Here is a 14,873-nt window from a genome sequence, read left to right on the forward strand (position 1 = left end):
TTAAAAGCTGCTCTTTTAAGACAGCTGCTATCTAGGTCTTCAAGAACTGTATGCTTTTCTAAATGTAGCTCTAACACATATCCATATAATTCCAGGAAACAATAGCGAATCAGAGAGATGTGACATCTCTAAAAATGGAGCCCCTGCCTAAACTCCCTGAGGCTGCATTCAGACTTGGATTTAGCAGGAAGAGCAGGATTCTAAGGCATCGGTTTGGGTCCTGGGTTTCTCCGTTTCATTGTGAGCTTATCTTTCAATAGAAAAAGTTGAAATGGGAAGGTAATGAGAAAATCTTAGCCAATGAAGGGAGAAGGCTGTTGTTTCCCAGGAGTGATCTATAGCCAGCCACGGGCCAGGATTACATAACTCTCCAGCTTCCAAAGACGCGGTTTCATCATGAAAAACACAGGAAAACAGTACATGCATCCGAACAGAATGAACACAGGGCAGGCAGTCCTTATTGGAACACTGACTTTGGGCACCTTCGTTCTCCCACCAGTGAGATGGTGAATGATGAACTGGTGCAGCCACTATGGAAAACAGTATGGAGATTTCTCAAAACATTAAAAATAATACCACACAATCCAGCCATCCCATTACTGGGTATTTATCCAAAGAACTTGAAATCAACAATTCAAAGAGACTTATACACCCCTATGTTCATTGCAGCATTATTCACAACAGCCAAGACGTGGAAGTAACGCAAGTGCCCATCAACCGATGACTGGATAAAGAAAATTTGATATATATACGCAGTGGAATACTACTCAGCCATAAAAAAGACAAAAATCATCCCATTTGCAACAACATGGAAGAAACTTGAGGGTATTATGTTAAGTGAAATAAGCCAGACAGAGAAAGACAAACACCATATGATTTCACTCAAACATGGAAGATAAACAAACACATGGACAAAGAGAACAGATTAGTGGTTACCAGGGGGGAAGGGGGTTGGGGGTGGGCAAAAGGGGTAAGGGGGCACATACATATGGTGACTGACAAATAACAATGTACAACTGAAATTTCACAATGTTATAAACTATTATAACCTCAAAAAAATTTTAAAAAAACAACAACCATGAATGCTGCCATGAGTTTGGGCACACGAGGGGATAAGGGTCCAAAGCAAAGGTGGTAGCCATTTAATTGATTCCTTACTGGAGACCTGTTGTTCAAGGGTAAGGACTATGTTTTAATCATCTTTCTGCCCAGCCCCCTGACCCCGGCCACCCCCAGCAGGAGTTTATTAACCATCGCATAAACGTTTGCTGGCCTCTGTGCTCTGAAAGCCTGACAACTGGCCTCTGCAGAGCACTTATTACTCAAGGGCATTTTTCCCAGCAAACTTCACAAATCCTGTCCTGGTGATGGGAGTGTTCCCCCTGGCCCGCCTTAAATCCCCCCAAGGGGGGGTCCTCTGAGAAAGGAGGAGCAACAGGGAACTGCTTCCGTTTGGTCACTGAGGGTTGGGACCATCTGATATTACCATTATTTCCTTTATTTCTGCCTTCTGTTTTTCTCTTCCTGTGCTTACTCCCTTCCTAGAGCTCTACCAGAGTTCTTGAAGGCTTTGCTTCCCCAAAAGTAAATAAAACAAATGTAAAGCAGAATATTCAAAACCGTTCTTCTGTGTATTTGTGTGTCGGGGTATATTTTTTGCTAAGTATTTCCAAGACTGAGAATGGATACAGCCAACTGTGAAGGAAACCAGAAATCAGATTCTTTCCAAATCTCATTTGACCCCTTGCTTTAAACTTTCTTCAGCAAAGAAGTTAAACCTTGAACAGAGCCACTACCATCCAGCTAGACTAGAGGGGAACATTTCTCTGTCCTGCTCATCCTCTAGAAATTACCAATGAGTGAGAAGTAACATTGCCTGAAGGAAGAAAAGGGAAAAGAGGACAAATAAGGAGTCTGGATAACACATCAACTCAAAAATCACCTTGAAATGCTGAAGGGACAACTGCTGTGGATTTACATAAACGGATGGAGAGCAGCACACTGGTCGTGCACTTCAATTGGAAACAAAGGATCCAGAACGCTTAAGGAAAACCTTGGGAGCATGAGAGAAGACCTGAGAGCCAGGAGTGGGTGGAGACTCAGCACTTACTGTCTTTAAGAAGGAAAGTGACAGATAATCCTCTCAGCTTGTACACAAGTCCCTCAGAGGAGGGGTGAGATCTCATTCTGTTACTTAGTAAAGAATCAGAGGCAAGCAAACTGTCCACTGCGCTCAGCCCTACTCCTTCCAGCAGCGGATCAAGCCGACTGCCTTTTCTTTGAGGATTTTAGGGACCTGCGAAAACAGCTGTTACAGAGTTCTTTGGCATCTGAAAAAAACAATGAAATCCCTGATATAAACTATTTCTAGTTTTTCATTTTAAACTTTTTACATTAAACCTATTTTTATTTTATTATAATCACCTTGTTTTTATTACAGTGATATATTTTTTAATATTATTTTTAACAATCCTTCTTGCCCCAAACATTTTCCACATATAGCTACTTCATTAGCTCTCCTTTTTGTATGTCTGTCCAACAAAGATTAAATTTATAGCAAAATCAAGTGATTCATTATATACCAGCTAAGCCAAACTCCAAAAGTGAGTTTTATAGATGTATAAAAATGTATTGCTAGCAAAAGTCATAAATATTCATGAATATTTTTGTTTATTGCAGAAAAGTATTCAGCTGACTGCCTGCCCCTGCCTTTTGCTTTTCTGTGTGAATTAAGCTATCTTCCTCTGTCACAATGAAATAAGTTCTATCCTCTTGCAGGGGGAAGGAGAGAAGGAATTATGGGTGTTTCTTATAATTGAGCAGGAATCTGATTGAAAGGGAAATTTTCATAATTATATAAAAGTGCAAGGATTTAAGCCTTTAAAAGAAATTAAGATCATAAGCAATGGGAAAAGGATGGTTTTTATAAGTGAGTCCTATTATTTTTGTCAGCTTCTGGTGTCAGGAGAAAGCTAACTTCTGCCTCTTTATAGATGATGCTCCAAAGCTGCCGCTGAGTCCAGAGGATGGCAGACAGGACAAGCTCAGACCTTAACTCTGGTCCCAGCCTTGCCACTAGTTTTGAGACCTTCGGCGAATTCCTCTGCTTTTCTGGGCTAGTTTACAATCTATACATTGATTTGAGCCAAAAGAAGGTGAAAGCAGGAGCTCAGGAAGCAAGTGTGTCTGAGTTTGAATCCTGGCTCTGTCACAGGTTAGTTGTGCATCTCAACAAATTCCCAAACCCCTTTCTGAGCCTCAGTTTTCTTACTCCAAAAATGAGGATAATAATAGCTACCCTCAGGGTTGTTTCAGGATTAAGTGAGACAATAAATGGAAAGATGGTGCCTGACATATCGTAAAATGCTCATTAAATGGAAGTTCTTTTTATAATGATGATTATGATGAAGATGGCAAGATATTCAACTTCTAGCATCTTATCAGTGTGGATTTCACCTCACCAGAGTGAGGTCAATTATAAATGCTTCAAAATCAATCAGCATCCAGTCACACTCTCAGTTCTTGACAAAGACATACCACATATTTTTATCCTCTTGTATCTTTTATTTATATAACACTTCAATTTGTAAAATGAGTTCAGCCACATTTTCTCATTTGGTTTTTAAAACCATTCTGTGAGATAAACAATGCAAGGAATCTGAGGATCAAAGGGGCTAAATGATGTGGCCAAGATCACATTGACTTTGGGGGCAGAGCCAGTATTACTGCCAAGGCTCCAGACTCCTCGTCAGCGGCTCCCTCCACTTTACCATCACCTGATTCAAACCCTGACAGAGCGCCACGAGGGGCTCACCCAGTATATCCTTGACTCTGTTTCCCCAATTATTGAAATTTGGTTTATTTTGATCCATTTAATTTTTTTAAAAAATCATATGCTTAAGAATGAGATGTCACAAAATCAAGAAGCCACAACTTCAAAATGTTTATAAGTCACTAAATTATAATCTAAACCCAAAGAATAAAAAGCTAATTTTATGCTCCTCATTTAGAATTAAACAGCTCCCGAGAGTTTGTTTCCAAAATACATTTAGTTACATTAGTTCGGTCAGGTTGACACACGGGCCTTTCATTTCCTGATGAGGTAAGAGCCAAGCTTTCATTGCACTGCAGTACATTCAAACCCTCCTTTTTGTCATTTCACTTGTTATACACTACCTCTCTCTCAATACCAGATTTCGCTTCTAACCAATGGCAAAACCATCTCCAGTTTAACACAAATAGCTCCTCCGCTCCCCCACTCTTCATAAGGACCAATCTCATAGAAAGAACGAGTCTGATGAGATGAGAATCAGGAGATGGGGGAAAGGCAATTCCAGTGAGTGCAGTCTTGCACAGATACATTTACTCAAGTGCTTGCCTCTGGCCTAATTTCTTCTATTAAATATAGAGGGGCTGTATTATGCGACTGGTAACTATTACAAAGGGATGGTCAGAATTTAACAGTAAAACTCTGTCTCATAGTGCTTTGCTCTGATCAGATTCAACATTTCATGTAAACAAATCACATATTCCATTTGTCATTTTGACCAATATTGAGAGGTGAGGCTTAATGCACCCAGGACTGATGCTCAGCAGGCTGGCCTCCCAGAGAAGGAGCCAGTCTCCAGCAGAGCATGCCATGGAAACCAGCGACAGCCAAGTACCTAATCCAATGCAGGGACAGTACTGAGCTGGTGCACACGGACCAGAAGCCAACAGTCCATTAACTCACATAGCTGCTACTGCAAGGTTGGATCCCAGCCCCAGATCATATCAGGGAAGGGCTGGGACCTCCCTAACCATGATGCTAAGGTAGCAGAACAGGGCTAGAGGACAAGGTCATGCCAGGGGAGGGGCAGGTGCTACTCAAAATAGGGAGCTTAAAAGTTCCATAGCTGAGTGGCCCAGGTGCCTCTCAGGAGTCTCGCATCTGACCCTGCCAGATCCCTGTGTGCTACCCCACCATGTAATGGACCACGAAGGACCCAACACCTGCTATGGCTCCTACCCTAATGAGCTTCCCCAGGAAGCGCTGCTCCAGAATGCCCAGTGTGGTGCTGTCTGCATGCACCTTGTGTGTACATGCACCGTACTGAAACTCTTCGAAGCACTAACCTTGTCTCATCTCACTTACCCCTCATGAGCATCCTAGGAAGCAGGCACGCACTATTATTATCACTGCCCATTACAGATCAGAAAACTGAAGCACAAAGAGATTCAGTCATCTGGATCAAGGTCACATACTTAATAATTTATTTGAACTCAGGCAGTCCGACCCCAAAGTCCTAGTCCGTGGCCCCTCTTCTGTACCCTCTCAGAATCTCCCAAAATACTCACATCGGTTTCTGAAATTTTGGAGGCCTGTTCTTTTATTCGTTGATGCCACCATTTCTCGACATCCTTTCTTGTCTGCAATGTATACTCTTTCGTCCACTTTCCCGTGGCACTGTAAATACCTCTGGTACGCCTTGGAATCACTCTCTTTCCCCAGTTGATGACATCTGGCCCACCATTTAGCTGCCTTTTCAGAAGAGAGGCATAAAAACCCAGTCTCTGCCAAGGAGAAGCCATTCTTCAGAAGGTGGGAAGGCCCTGAAAAGGAGAGCAGAGAGCACACTCGTGAGTTGCCCAGAACCCTCTCCTGAGCTCATTCTTCCATTCAGCACAGCCCAGTGTTCCCTGCCCTTACTTGCTTTCCTCTTACTCTTTTCATGATTTCTTTCCCTGAGGAGAATTCTTTAGAATTTCAATTGAGCTAAACACAACTTTCTAATGGAAATATAAAGGTGGTCAGTGCCCTCAAACACCAAAGATACAAAAACCCTCTAAGAACAGACAGAGACTGGGGTGGCCAGTGGCTGAATGGTTGTTTGCAGGCTCCGCTTCCGCGGCCCAGGGTTTTGTTGGTTTGGATCCTGGGTGCGGACATGGCACCACTCATCATGTCATGTTGAGGCAGCATCCCACATAGCATAACCAGAGGCACTCGCAACTAGAATATACAACCACGTACCAGGGGGCTTTGGGGAGAAGAAAAAAAAGAAAAATGAAGATTGGCAACAGATGTTAGGGCATGTGCCAATCTTTAGGGAAAAAAAAAAAGAACAGACGGAGACCACTACCTGCGCCAGCTCCTGCCACAACCTCACAGGCTGCAAGGGAGGCAGTGGAGTGCCCCCCCCGCCCCGCCCCTTTAGGACAGCCCAGGGTGTGTCAGCAGGCTTCACTTCCCATCGACCAGGCTCCAGAAGAGCTCCAGCACATCTTGGCTTGGCCTTAGGCTCAAATATCAGAAGGGATCCGAACACGGGCCTCCCAGGAGAACCAGAGCCTCTGAGCTATTATTAGTATTTTTCATACATATTATGAGTTAAATATACTCAGTAGGCTGAGCCAGGTAATAACTATTATTTAGAAACTGTTTATTCATTTTGTTCTTCATTCATTTACCAAATATTTATTGAGTGCCACTAGGTCCAACACTGTTCTAGGCACTGGGGATACAGCCGTGAACACAAACAAAGTCCCTTCTTCCATGGCACTTACATACTAGGAGGGAAAAGCAGATAAGAAACAAACAAACAAACATATAATATGTGTCATAGCGGTGAGTGCTATGGTTTTTTGGAATACAACCCATAGGATGGGGCCCATCAGGATACCCAGCTGCAATTTAAAATTCAACTAGAATGTTTCATTGGTGTCCTCCAAAAATGAACTCCAGAAATGATCTCATGGAATAAGTTTCATGTTTTATCACTGTTTAAAAGGTTGAGGTGAGGGGCCAGCCCAGTGGCACAGTGATTAAGTTCACACGTTCTGCTTCTGCGGCCCAGGGTTTGCCGGTTTGGAGCCCCACTGCAGACCTACACACCACTTGTCAAGCCATGCTGTGGCAGGTGTCCTACATATAAAGTAGAGGAAGATAGCCAAGGATGTTAGCTCAGGGCTAGTCCTCCTCAGCAAAAAAGAGGAGGATTGGTGGCAGATATTAGCTCAGGGCTAATCTTCCTCAAAAAAAAAAAAGGGGGGGGAATAAGAGGATAGTTCATCAAATATTTAGGATTTATAACTAAATAGCCTAAATTTTCTGCCTTCTTGCAAAAAGCTTTCGAGAAGTGCTATGGTGAAAACACAGATGAAAATAGATCTTTCAAAACTAAGAGAGAAATAAAGGAAGAACCTGGCACTCAAAGCTGATGTTAATTCTTTGATTCTCTCAAAATTTTTTCCATATCTACAAGGGTTTGGCCTGGGTCACAAATGTTGCCAAGAAGGTTCATTCTAGGCTTATACAAGTGAGTTTGACACTCACACAAAATGGCATCACAGTGCTGGCATTTTATAAGTTGGTCTGCTAAAGTTCTTGACACACCAATTCTCACTGATTTAACACCTCTTGCTTCTTAAAAAAACCCTCCCTATACGTTGGGCTTGGCTATTTTAAAGCGTGTACATGTGACTACAGATATTAGATTGAACTGTATGAAGTTGGTTGAATATCAACAGTTTCCCATGACCAACCTAATATACAGACACTTGGTATAATTAAAGCAATCGCACTTATTTTTAGGTGTTGAGTTTCTACATAATTAGTACTATTCACGGGAGTCCTGGATTTTATGGTTCTCTTGCTAAGTCAGCATTTCTACATCTTTGCAAGCCAAAGAATGCCAGTTTAGCAGAGGGCACACAGACAGATGCCCGCCATTTCCCTCCTAGACTGCATTCCCTAAGAACCCATAGGAGAGTGTTTTGGACTATCCTCTCGAATAGAAACAATGGAAAACAACAAAATTGTAAAATTACAAACTGACCTGAACTGTACTCTCACAAGTTTTTGGTTTCAATGCTGGTTAGCCGTTGTGAGAAATGAAATATCAGAATGCAGGCAGATCACCAATATGAGTAATATGAAACCAGGTCATTCTTTCACTTAAAACTCTAACCTTGTTTCTATAACTTACTTATACTATATACCGAATCATAAACAACACATAACAACCCCTGTCTACACAACAAGAATAAGCCCTGTAAAAATGTTTACATAATACCTGGCTCACTAATAACCTTCTCGTTACATAAACCAATGATATAGACTACAGAATCCTGAAACAGATCAGAGTATCTAAAAGAACTTAAAGTTCAAAAAGTAAAAAGCACAAGTAGATTAGAAAGTGATAGATTAGTCAATGAATGAGGAAAAAATTCAAATTAGAGCCCTACTTCAAACCATAAACCAGAGTAAATCCCATATAGATTACAGAATTTTTGAAAAATACCTTAAAACAAGACAAAATTATACATGAGTATTTAATAATTCTTTCCAAGGCGTAGGATGTTCTGTCCTGAGCACAAAAGCAATGGAAGAATTCATAAAGGAAAATATTAATAAATCTCTCTAAAATATAAAATATCTGTATATCAGAAACACCGTGAACAAAATTAGAAAGCAAACCATAAGCTGAGAGGAAATTACTGCAACAACAAAAGGTTATCCTACTATATAAATAGTTCACATGAGAAGAGAAACATTAAAAACCTAATTTGGGCGCGGGCCCCCTGGCCAAGTGGTTGAAGTTCCACATGTACCACTTCAGTGGCCCAGGGTTTGCAGGTGTGGATCCCAGGTGCAGACCTACTCCATTCATCAGCCATGCTGTGGCGGCATCCCACATACAAAGTAGAGGAAGATTGCCATAGATGTTAGCTCAGGGACAATCTTCCTCACACACACACAAAAACCTAATTTTAAAAACGGGCAAAGGGGAAGAGGAAATACAAATGGCTAATAAATACATGAAAAAGATCAATTTTACAACTAATCAAAGACATGCAGATTAAAACAACAATAAAATATTTTGCTTACCAGATTGGCAAAAAAACATGCAATGAAAAGGAATGTGCATTTTGTATACTGCTGGTGGGAATGTAAATTGACTCCACCTCTCTGGAGAGTAATCTGATAATACGTGTCAAGACTTTAAGAAAAGTTCATACCCTTTGTGTTAGGGGGTCCCCAAGACTCAGCATACAGTGTACTCAGGGCTATGATTTATTACAGTACTTCCTGGAGCTCAGCCCTGTTCCCTTCCTTTACTTCCCAGGCCCTGCTTTGGACCACTTCACCATCAAAAAGCCCTGAAGGGCGCTGCCTCTTCCTGACAATAAGAAGCAACCATTCTATTAGAAGACTATGCCCATACGAGGAATGGGAAAGGTTTCGCTCATGTCTTCTATTTATGATCTACTTGGCCCTTTTCTCCTTAGCTCTGTCTCATCTAGTTCCTTGCCTAAATGTTTGGAATCTTGTTTCTTCTTCCACATCCTTCCAAATGATCAATCCCCACTACTCCACTCCTCTTTAGAGTCAGCCCGGACCTCAACCTCACTTAGAGCTTAAGGTTAAGTTTTTTGAGAACAGTGGGGGTAGTGATGTGTGACCACAGAGGGAGGGGCCTGAGAACAGGACCCAAAATGACAATCATATACAGACAGGGAAACCTAGGAAAAGAATCGAAGACGGGGGAAGAAACAGAACATATGGGAGAAGCAAATGAGGGCATTTGTGTGCACCCAAAAGAAAGTGTTCGAGAACGTACCCGGGAAAAGCAATTAAAGAAATAAAGCTTTGTGACAAAAATATACAGATCTTGACTTTTGCAACTACTAATTTCCTGTGTGACCTCAGGCAAATTATTTCCTATCTGGAGCCTCCGTTTCTCCTTAAGATGAAGGGGTAAACCCAGATGATCTCTGAGGAGCTTCGAGCCCTAACATGCTGTGGTAATGACCTGTGGGCCACTGAGGTGCACTGATGGCCTTTAACTGGGTCCAAACCCCCAGCCCAGGGAGCAAAGATCCAGGGACAAATTGGGGTAGGGGAAGCAGAGGGGACGGGAACTTGAGTACAAAACTATATGTACATGTGCATTTTTCCAGGAAAGTACCCGGTGGCTCAAAGAGTCAGAACCCAGATCTCAGAGACTTTTCCAGTTCAGAAATTGCACGGCTCCGGGACCACCTAACCCAGCCCGCACCTTCCCTTCCTGCCCCCAGCAAGTGGGAACCTCCCAATCCAGGGAGAGAGGAGGTCGGGCCTCGTCTCTCGTCCCGATGAGCCCGGCTCGGGAGTTTACCTGCTCACAGGCTCTGGCCTAAGGCGCCTTACGCGTTAGTTCCCACTTTAGGCGAACACGGCCCCGCCAGTCACCATGGGCGCCGCCATGTTGGCAGAACAACAACTTTATTGGTAGCGGCCGCCGCGGACACAGACAAGCCGGGGCAGGCGGAGCCGGGGCAGGCGGAGCCGGGGCAGGTCGCGCGGACTCCCGGCAGCCCGTGGGGCGAGGGCGTCGGCGCCGCGGGCCCGGGTTCCGCCCCAAGCTCCGCCCCTCGGATCCGTCCTCTTGCTCGTGTTTGGCGTCACGAAAACCCTAGACACTTTGGGGGTCAGATGCTTACAGTTGCAGTTGATGTGAGCGAGCCCTCAGTTGAATGGCCCCAGAATAAACTGGACGGCAAATGGTGTAAAGAGCGCTGAAGGAGGCCTGAGGTCAGGCTTTGGATCCCAGCGTAGCTACAGTCCCCTCCTGGGCTTGGGCAGGTCTCCCAACCTCTTGATCCTTATTGGACCGCGTGATGGTTAAAGCATCTTCTTCCACCATATTCCGTCATCTTCTAACCTTGGAGGGGAATCACCTCTCCAAGACTGGAGGTAAAGTGTCCTCTTCTCACCTGATACGTGGGCTGGGAGTCAGGAAATCACGATGCCTGACCGCCCACTATCCTAGAGAGTTTACATTTCCCACCCTGTAACCTTACGCATCCTGGCACGTGTTTCTTGCTATAAATAAATAAATGAATCAATGAATGAATTGCGAAGGACCAGTGGTGTTAACGTATCATTTTTAAAAAGGTAAAACCTGTTTAAAGGAGATTTTGAAGAACACATATATGTGGGCAATCAGGAAGGCTGAAGCGACATTGCTAATTGTGCAGAACTGGTTGATATCGTATAGGACAAGAAAAAATAATATTTGGGAGCCATCTTTTTCTACGGAGCTGAAATCAACTGTACTTTTATCAAACAAAATTCATCCCATTACTATCCATAATCTGCACCTTAATTTCTACTTTACAGAGCTGAACAGAAGACAAGCAAAGGTGCGCACCCCTAGTGCACGAGATAATCCCCAGACCAGCGCTCCACCCAAGGGACACACAGTCATATCTTTTGCCACTTTCTAAGTTTTTAACAAAGTTTCGTGACAGTTCAAGATCCAAATGCTTTGTTACTCAAAGTGTAGTCTCCAGAGCAGCCATCAGCCTCACCTGGGAACTCTCAGGCCCCACCCAGACCTGCTGAATCAGACTCTGCGTTTTAACAAGATCCCCAGGGAATTCTTAGGCACACTGAAGTTTGAGGCTCATATCTTAGAATGTGAGAATTGGAAAGGATCTTGAGAACACTGAGTCCAGCCTGCTCATTTTACAGATGAATAAACCGAGGCCCAGTGGAGCTGACTGTCTAGCTCAAGGTCATAGCAAGTTAGTAGAAGGTTTGGTATACAAAACTGGGTCTCTAGCCTGCTAGAATAATACCCTTCCCAGATTGCAGGATGGAAGACCAGTAGGAGCTTAGACAACTTCCAGTCCAGTCCTCTCACTTCAAAGATGAGGATGCTGAGGCCCAGAGACTGGATACAGCTCGCCTAAGGTCACACAGCTAGTTGATGGCAAAGCCAGGATTTCAGTCCAGGTCTCCTGATGTCTCTACCTCAAAACCGGATGCTTGGTTTAAAGTGAGACTGTGGAAGCATTGACTCTCCTGTTAACATGCCACACAAAGTAATTTAACCTTTAGGTCCATCATGCTGTATTCATGTATAACTTGAGTGCTCTTTCTCTAACTTACCCAAAATACTAAATTCTAAGTAGACTCTACCCTTATTTTGGTTCAAACTCTCTCTTTCCTCTTATGAATTAAAGCTAACAGTGACATTTCTAGGAGATTATTTCAAATGGAATTTTTCTAAAAGTCGTTTGCTTTACTGGAAAGTTGCTATTTTTACATCAAAGAAGACAGTAGCATGAAAGTAAATCCGTTTCACTCTTAAAGAGCTTGCTGCAAAGATACATTATTAAAAGAGACAAGTTGCTGGGCTGTGTAGAAAGTTATCCCTTTTATTTTTTTAGAAAGGAAGGGAAATAAAAGAAATACATTTGTTCATCTATGCATGCAAAGAAATGTAGAAAAATATGTCCCAAACTATTTCCTGCAATGATCTCAGCATAGTGGGGTTCTTTGGGCCTTTCTCCTCCTGATAGGTTTCTGTGTTCCTCTTCTATTAGCTTGTGTGTTAGGCTGAATAATGGCTGCGAAAGATATCCAGGTCCTCATCCCTGGGACCTGTGAATGCCACCTTATATGGCAAAAGAGACTTTGCAGTTGTGATTAAATTAAGAATCTTGAGATGAAAAGATTATCCTGGATTATCCTTGTGGGTCCTAAATGCAATCACAAGTGTCCTCAAAGAGAGAGGCAGAGGGAAATTGGAGACAGAGAGGCAATGTGACCACTGAAACAAGATGCTACCCTGCTTGTTTAGAAGATGGAAGGCAAGGAGTGCAACTCTAGAAGATGAAAAAGACTAGAATATAGATTCTCCCATATGATCCAGCAATTCTACTTCTGGGTATATACCCCAAAAGAACTGAAAGCAAGGTCTTAAAGAGACACCTGTATACCTGTGTTCAGACAGGCCTTATTCACAGTAGCCAAAAGGTGGAAGTAACCCAAGTGTCCATCAAGGGATGAATGGATAAACAAAATGTGGAATATACATACAATGGAATATTATTCAGCCTTAAAAGGGAAGGAAATTTTGACACATTCTCCAACATAGATGAACCTTGAAGACTTTATGCTCAGTGAAATAAGCCAGTTACAAAGGGACAAGTATTATATCAGTCCTTTCGTATGAGGCACCTAGAGTAGCCAGATTCCTAGAAACAGAAAATAGAATGGTGTTTGCCAGCTGCTGGATGTAGGGAAATGGAGACATTGTTTATGGGTACAAAATTTCAGTCTGGGAAGATGCAAAAATCCTGGAGATGGATGGTGGTGATGGTTGCACAACAACATGAATGTACTTAAAGCCACTGCAATGTACACTTAAAAATGGTTAAAATGATAACTTTTATGAATATTTTACCATAATAAAAAAAGAAAGAAAAGAAAACAGACCCCCTCCTAGAACCTCCAGAGAGAGCGCATCCCTGTGAACACCTTGACCTTGGCCCAATGAAACTGATTTTGGATTTCTGACATCTAGAACTATAAGAGAATAAATGTGTACTGTTTTAAGCCACCAAGATTGTGGTAATTTGTTACAGCCGCCCTAGAAAACTAATTCGTCTTCTATGACTTTCTATGTACAAAAAGATTAAGAAGGTTTTTTGTTAAATAAAGAGATTGGATGCCCACACCATTGGTTGATTTTATTCCTTATAGGGTGTTGTATGTTATTAACTTTCTAATTTATGGATCTTCAGAAATATTCTTTACATGGTACCCTCTTGTCAAAGGAGCCTCACTTTCTTGAGTCATACCCGGACATTATTTGTCCTCTTTGGCCAGGACTGCTCTTGAAGAGCAGGTCAGGGTCAAACAATGCTGGAGACACACAGTCCTCACAGAGAAGGAGAACCTTCCTTCACACTTGAACAAGTGTTGATAATGGCTGTGAGAGTGGGCATCCTCATCTTATGCCATTGGTCTCTCACTTGTATGGAGTTACTTCTAATGTTCTACCTTTAAGTGTGATGCTTGCTTTAAATTTTTGGGTAAATAATCTTTGTGATATCCCACATCCAAGATGGTATCCAATAACCCCAATTCCTGGTATTCACATCCTTGTGTGGGTTCCCTCCCACGCTGTACCAGAGCTGGTTACTATGACCAATAGCATACAGCAGAAGTAAGGGTATGTGACTTTGTACAGTAGATTATAGAAAATATTGCAGCTCCTATCTTGGTCTCTGTGTGTCTGTGTATCTGTGTGTGTGGGGAGGTGGGGTGGGTGTTATATCACCACTCACTAAGGGGGAAGCTATGTCATGAGCAAGCCTATGGAGAGGGCTACATGGTAAGGAACTGAAGTCATCTGCCCACAGCCAGGTCGGTGGGCTTAGAAGCAGTTCCTCCAGTCCAGTCAAGTCTTCAAAGACTGTGGTCCCAGCCAACAGCTTAACTGAAACCTCATGAGAGATCCTGAGGTAGAATGCTCAGCTGTCACTCTCAGAAGCCACTTGAAATGGTAAATGTTTGTAGTTTTAAGCTGCTACATTTTGGAATAATTTTTTCTCAGCCACAGATAACGAATACACTTTTTTACCACATTAAGAGAGCTTCCTTCTAACAAAAAAACAACCCACTAACTGGGAAAAAATATTTGCAAGTCATATATCTGACAAAGGCTTAATATCCATAATATATAAAGAACTCTCGCAACTCAACCACAAAACATCAAACAACCCAATCAAAAAATGGGCTGGAGACATGAACAGACATTTCTCCAAAGAAGATATACTGATGGCCAATAGGCACATGAAAAGATGCTCATCATCGCTGATCATCAGGGAAATGCAAATCAAAACTACACTAAGATATCACCTTACACCCGTTAGAATGACAAAAATATCTAAAACTAATAGCAACAAATGTTGGAGAGGTTGCAGAGAAAAAGGAACCCTCATACACTGCTGGTGGGAATGCAAACTGGTGCAGCCACTATGGAAAACAGTATGGAGATTCCTCAAAAAATTAAAAATAGAACTACCATACGATCCAGCCATCCCACTACTGGGTA

At 42.5% G+C, this 14,873-nt stretch overlaps 1 protein-coding gene across 4 annotated transcripts in view; it reads right to left on the minus strand.

Annotated features, from left to right (window-relative positions):
- The window catches only part of LARS2 (leucyl-tRNA synthetase 2, mitochondrial), a 165,808-nt gene extending 155,437 nt beyond the window's left edge, over positions 1 to 10,371 (minus strand). For 2 of the 4 annotated variants that reach the window (XM_023620580.2, XM_005600763.4), the window contains exons 1-2: positions 10,140 to 10,286; positions 5,338 to 5,592 (exon numbers count right to left, since the gene is read on the minus strand). In XM_023620580.2, the coding sequence (XP_023476348.1) occupies positions 5,338 to 5,571 (234 nt within the window). In that variant the 5' untranslated portion in view covers positions 5,572 to 5,592; positions 10,140 to 10,286. Of the gene's footprint in view, positions 1 to 5,337; positions 5,593 to 10,139 lie in introns of all 4 variants that reach the window. The other 2 variants (XM_070237846.1, XM_001500836.5) reach the window with 2 other exon arrangements.
- Positions 10,372 to 14,873: the final 4,502 nt, after the last annotated feature.

This window comes from Equus caballus, chromosome 16 (genome assembly GCF_041296265.1).
Source record: "Equus caballus isolate H_3958 breed thoroughbred chromosome 16, TB-T2T, whole genome shotgun sequence".
Lineage (NCBI taxonomy): Eukaryota > Metazoa > Chordata > Mammalia > Perissodactyla > Equidae > Equus > Equus caballus.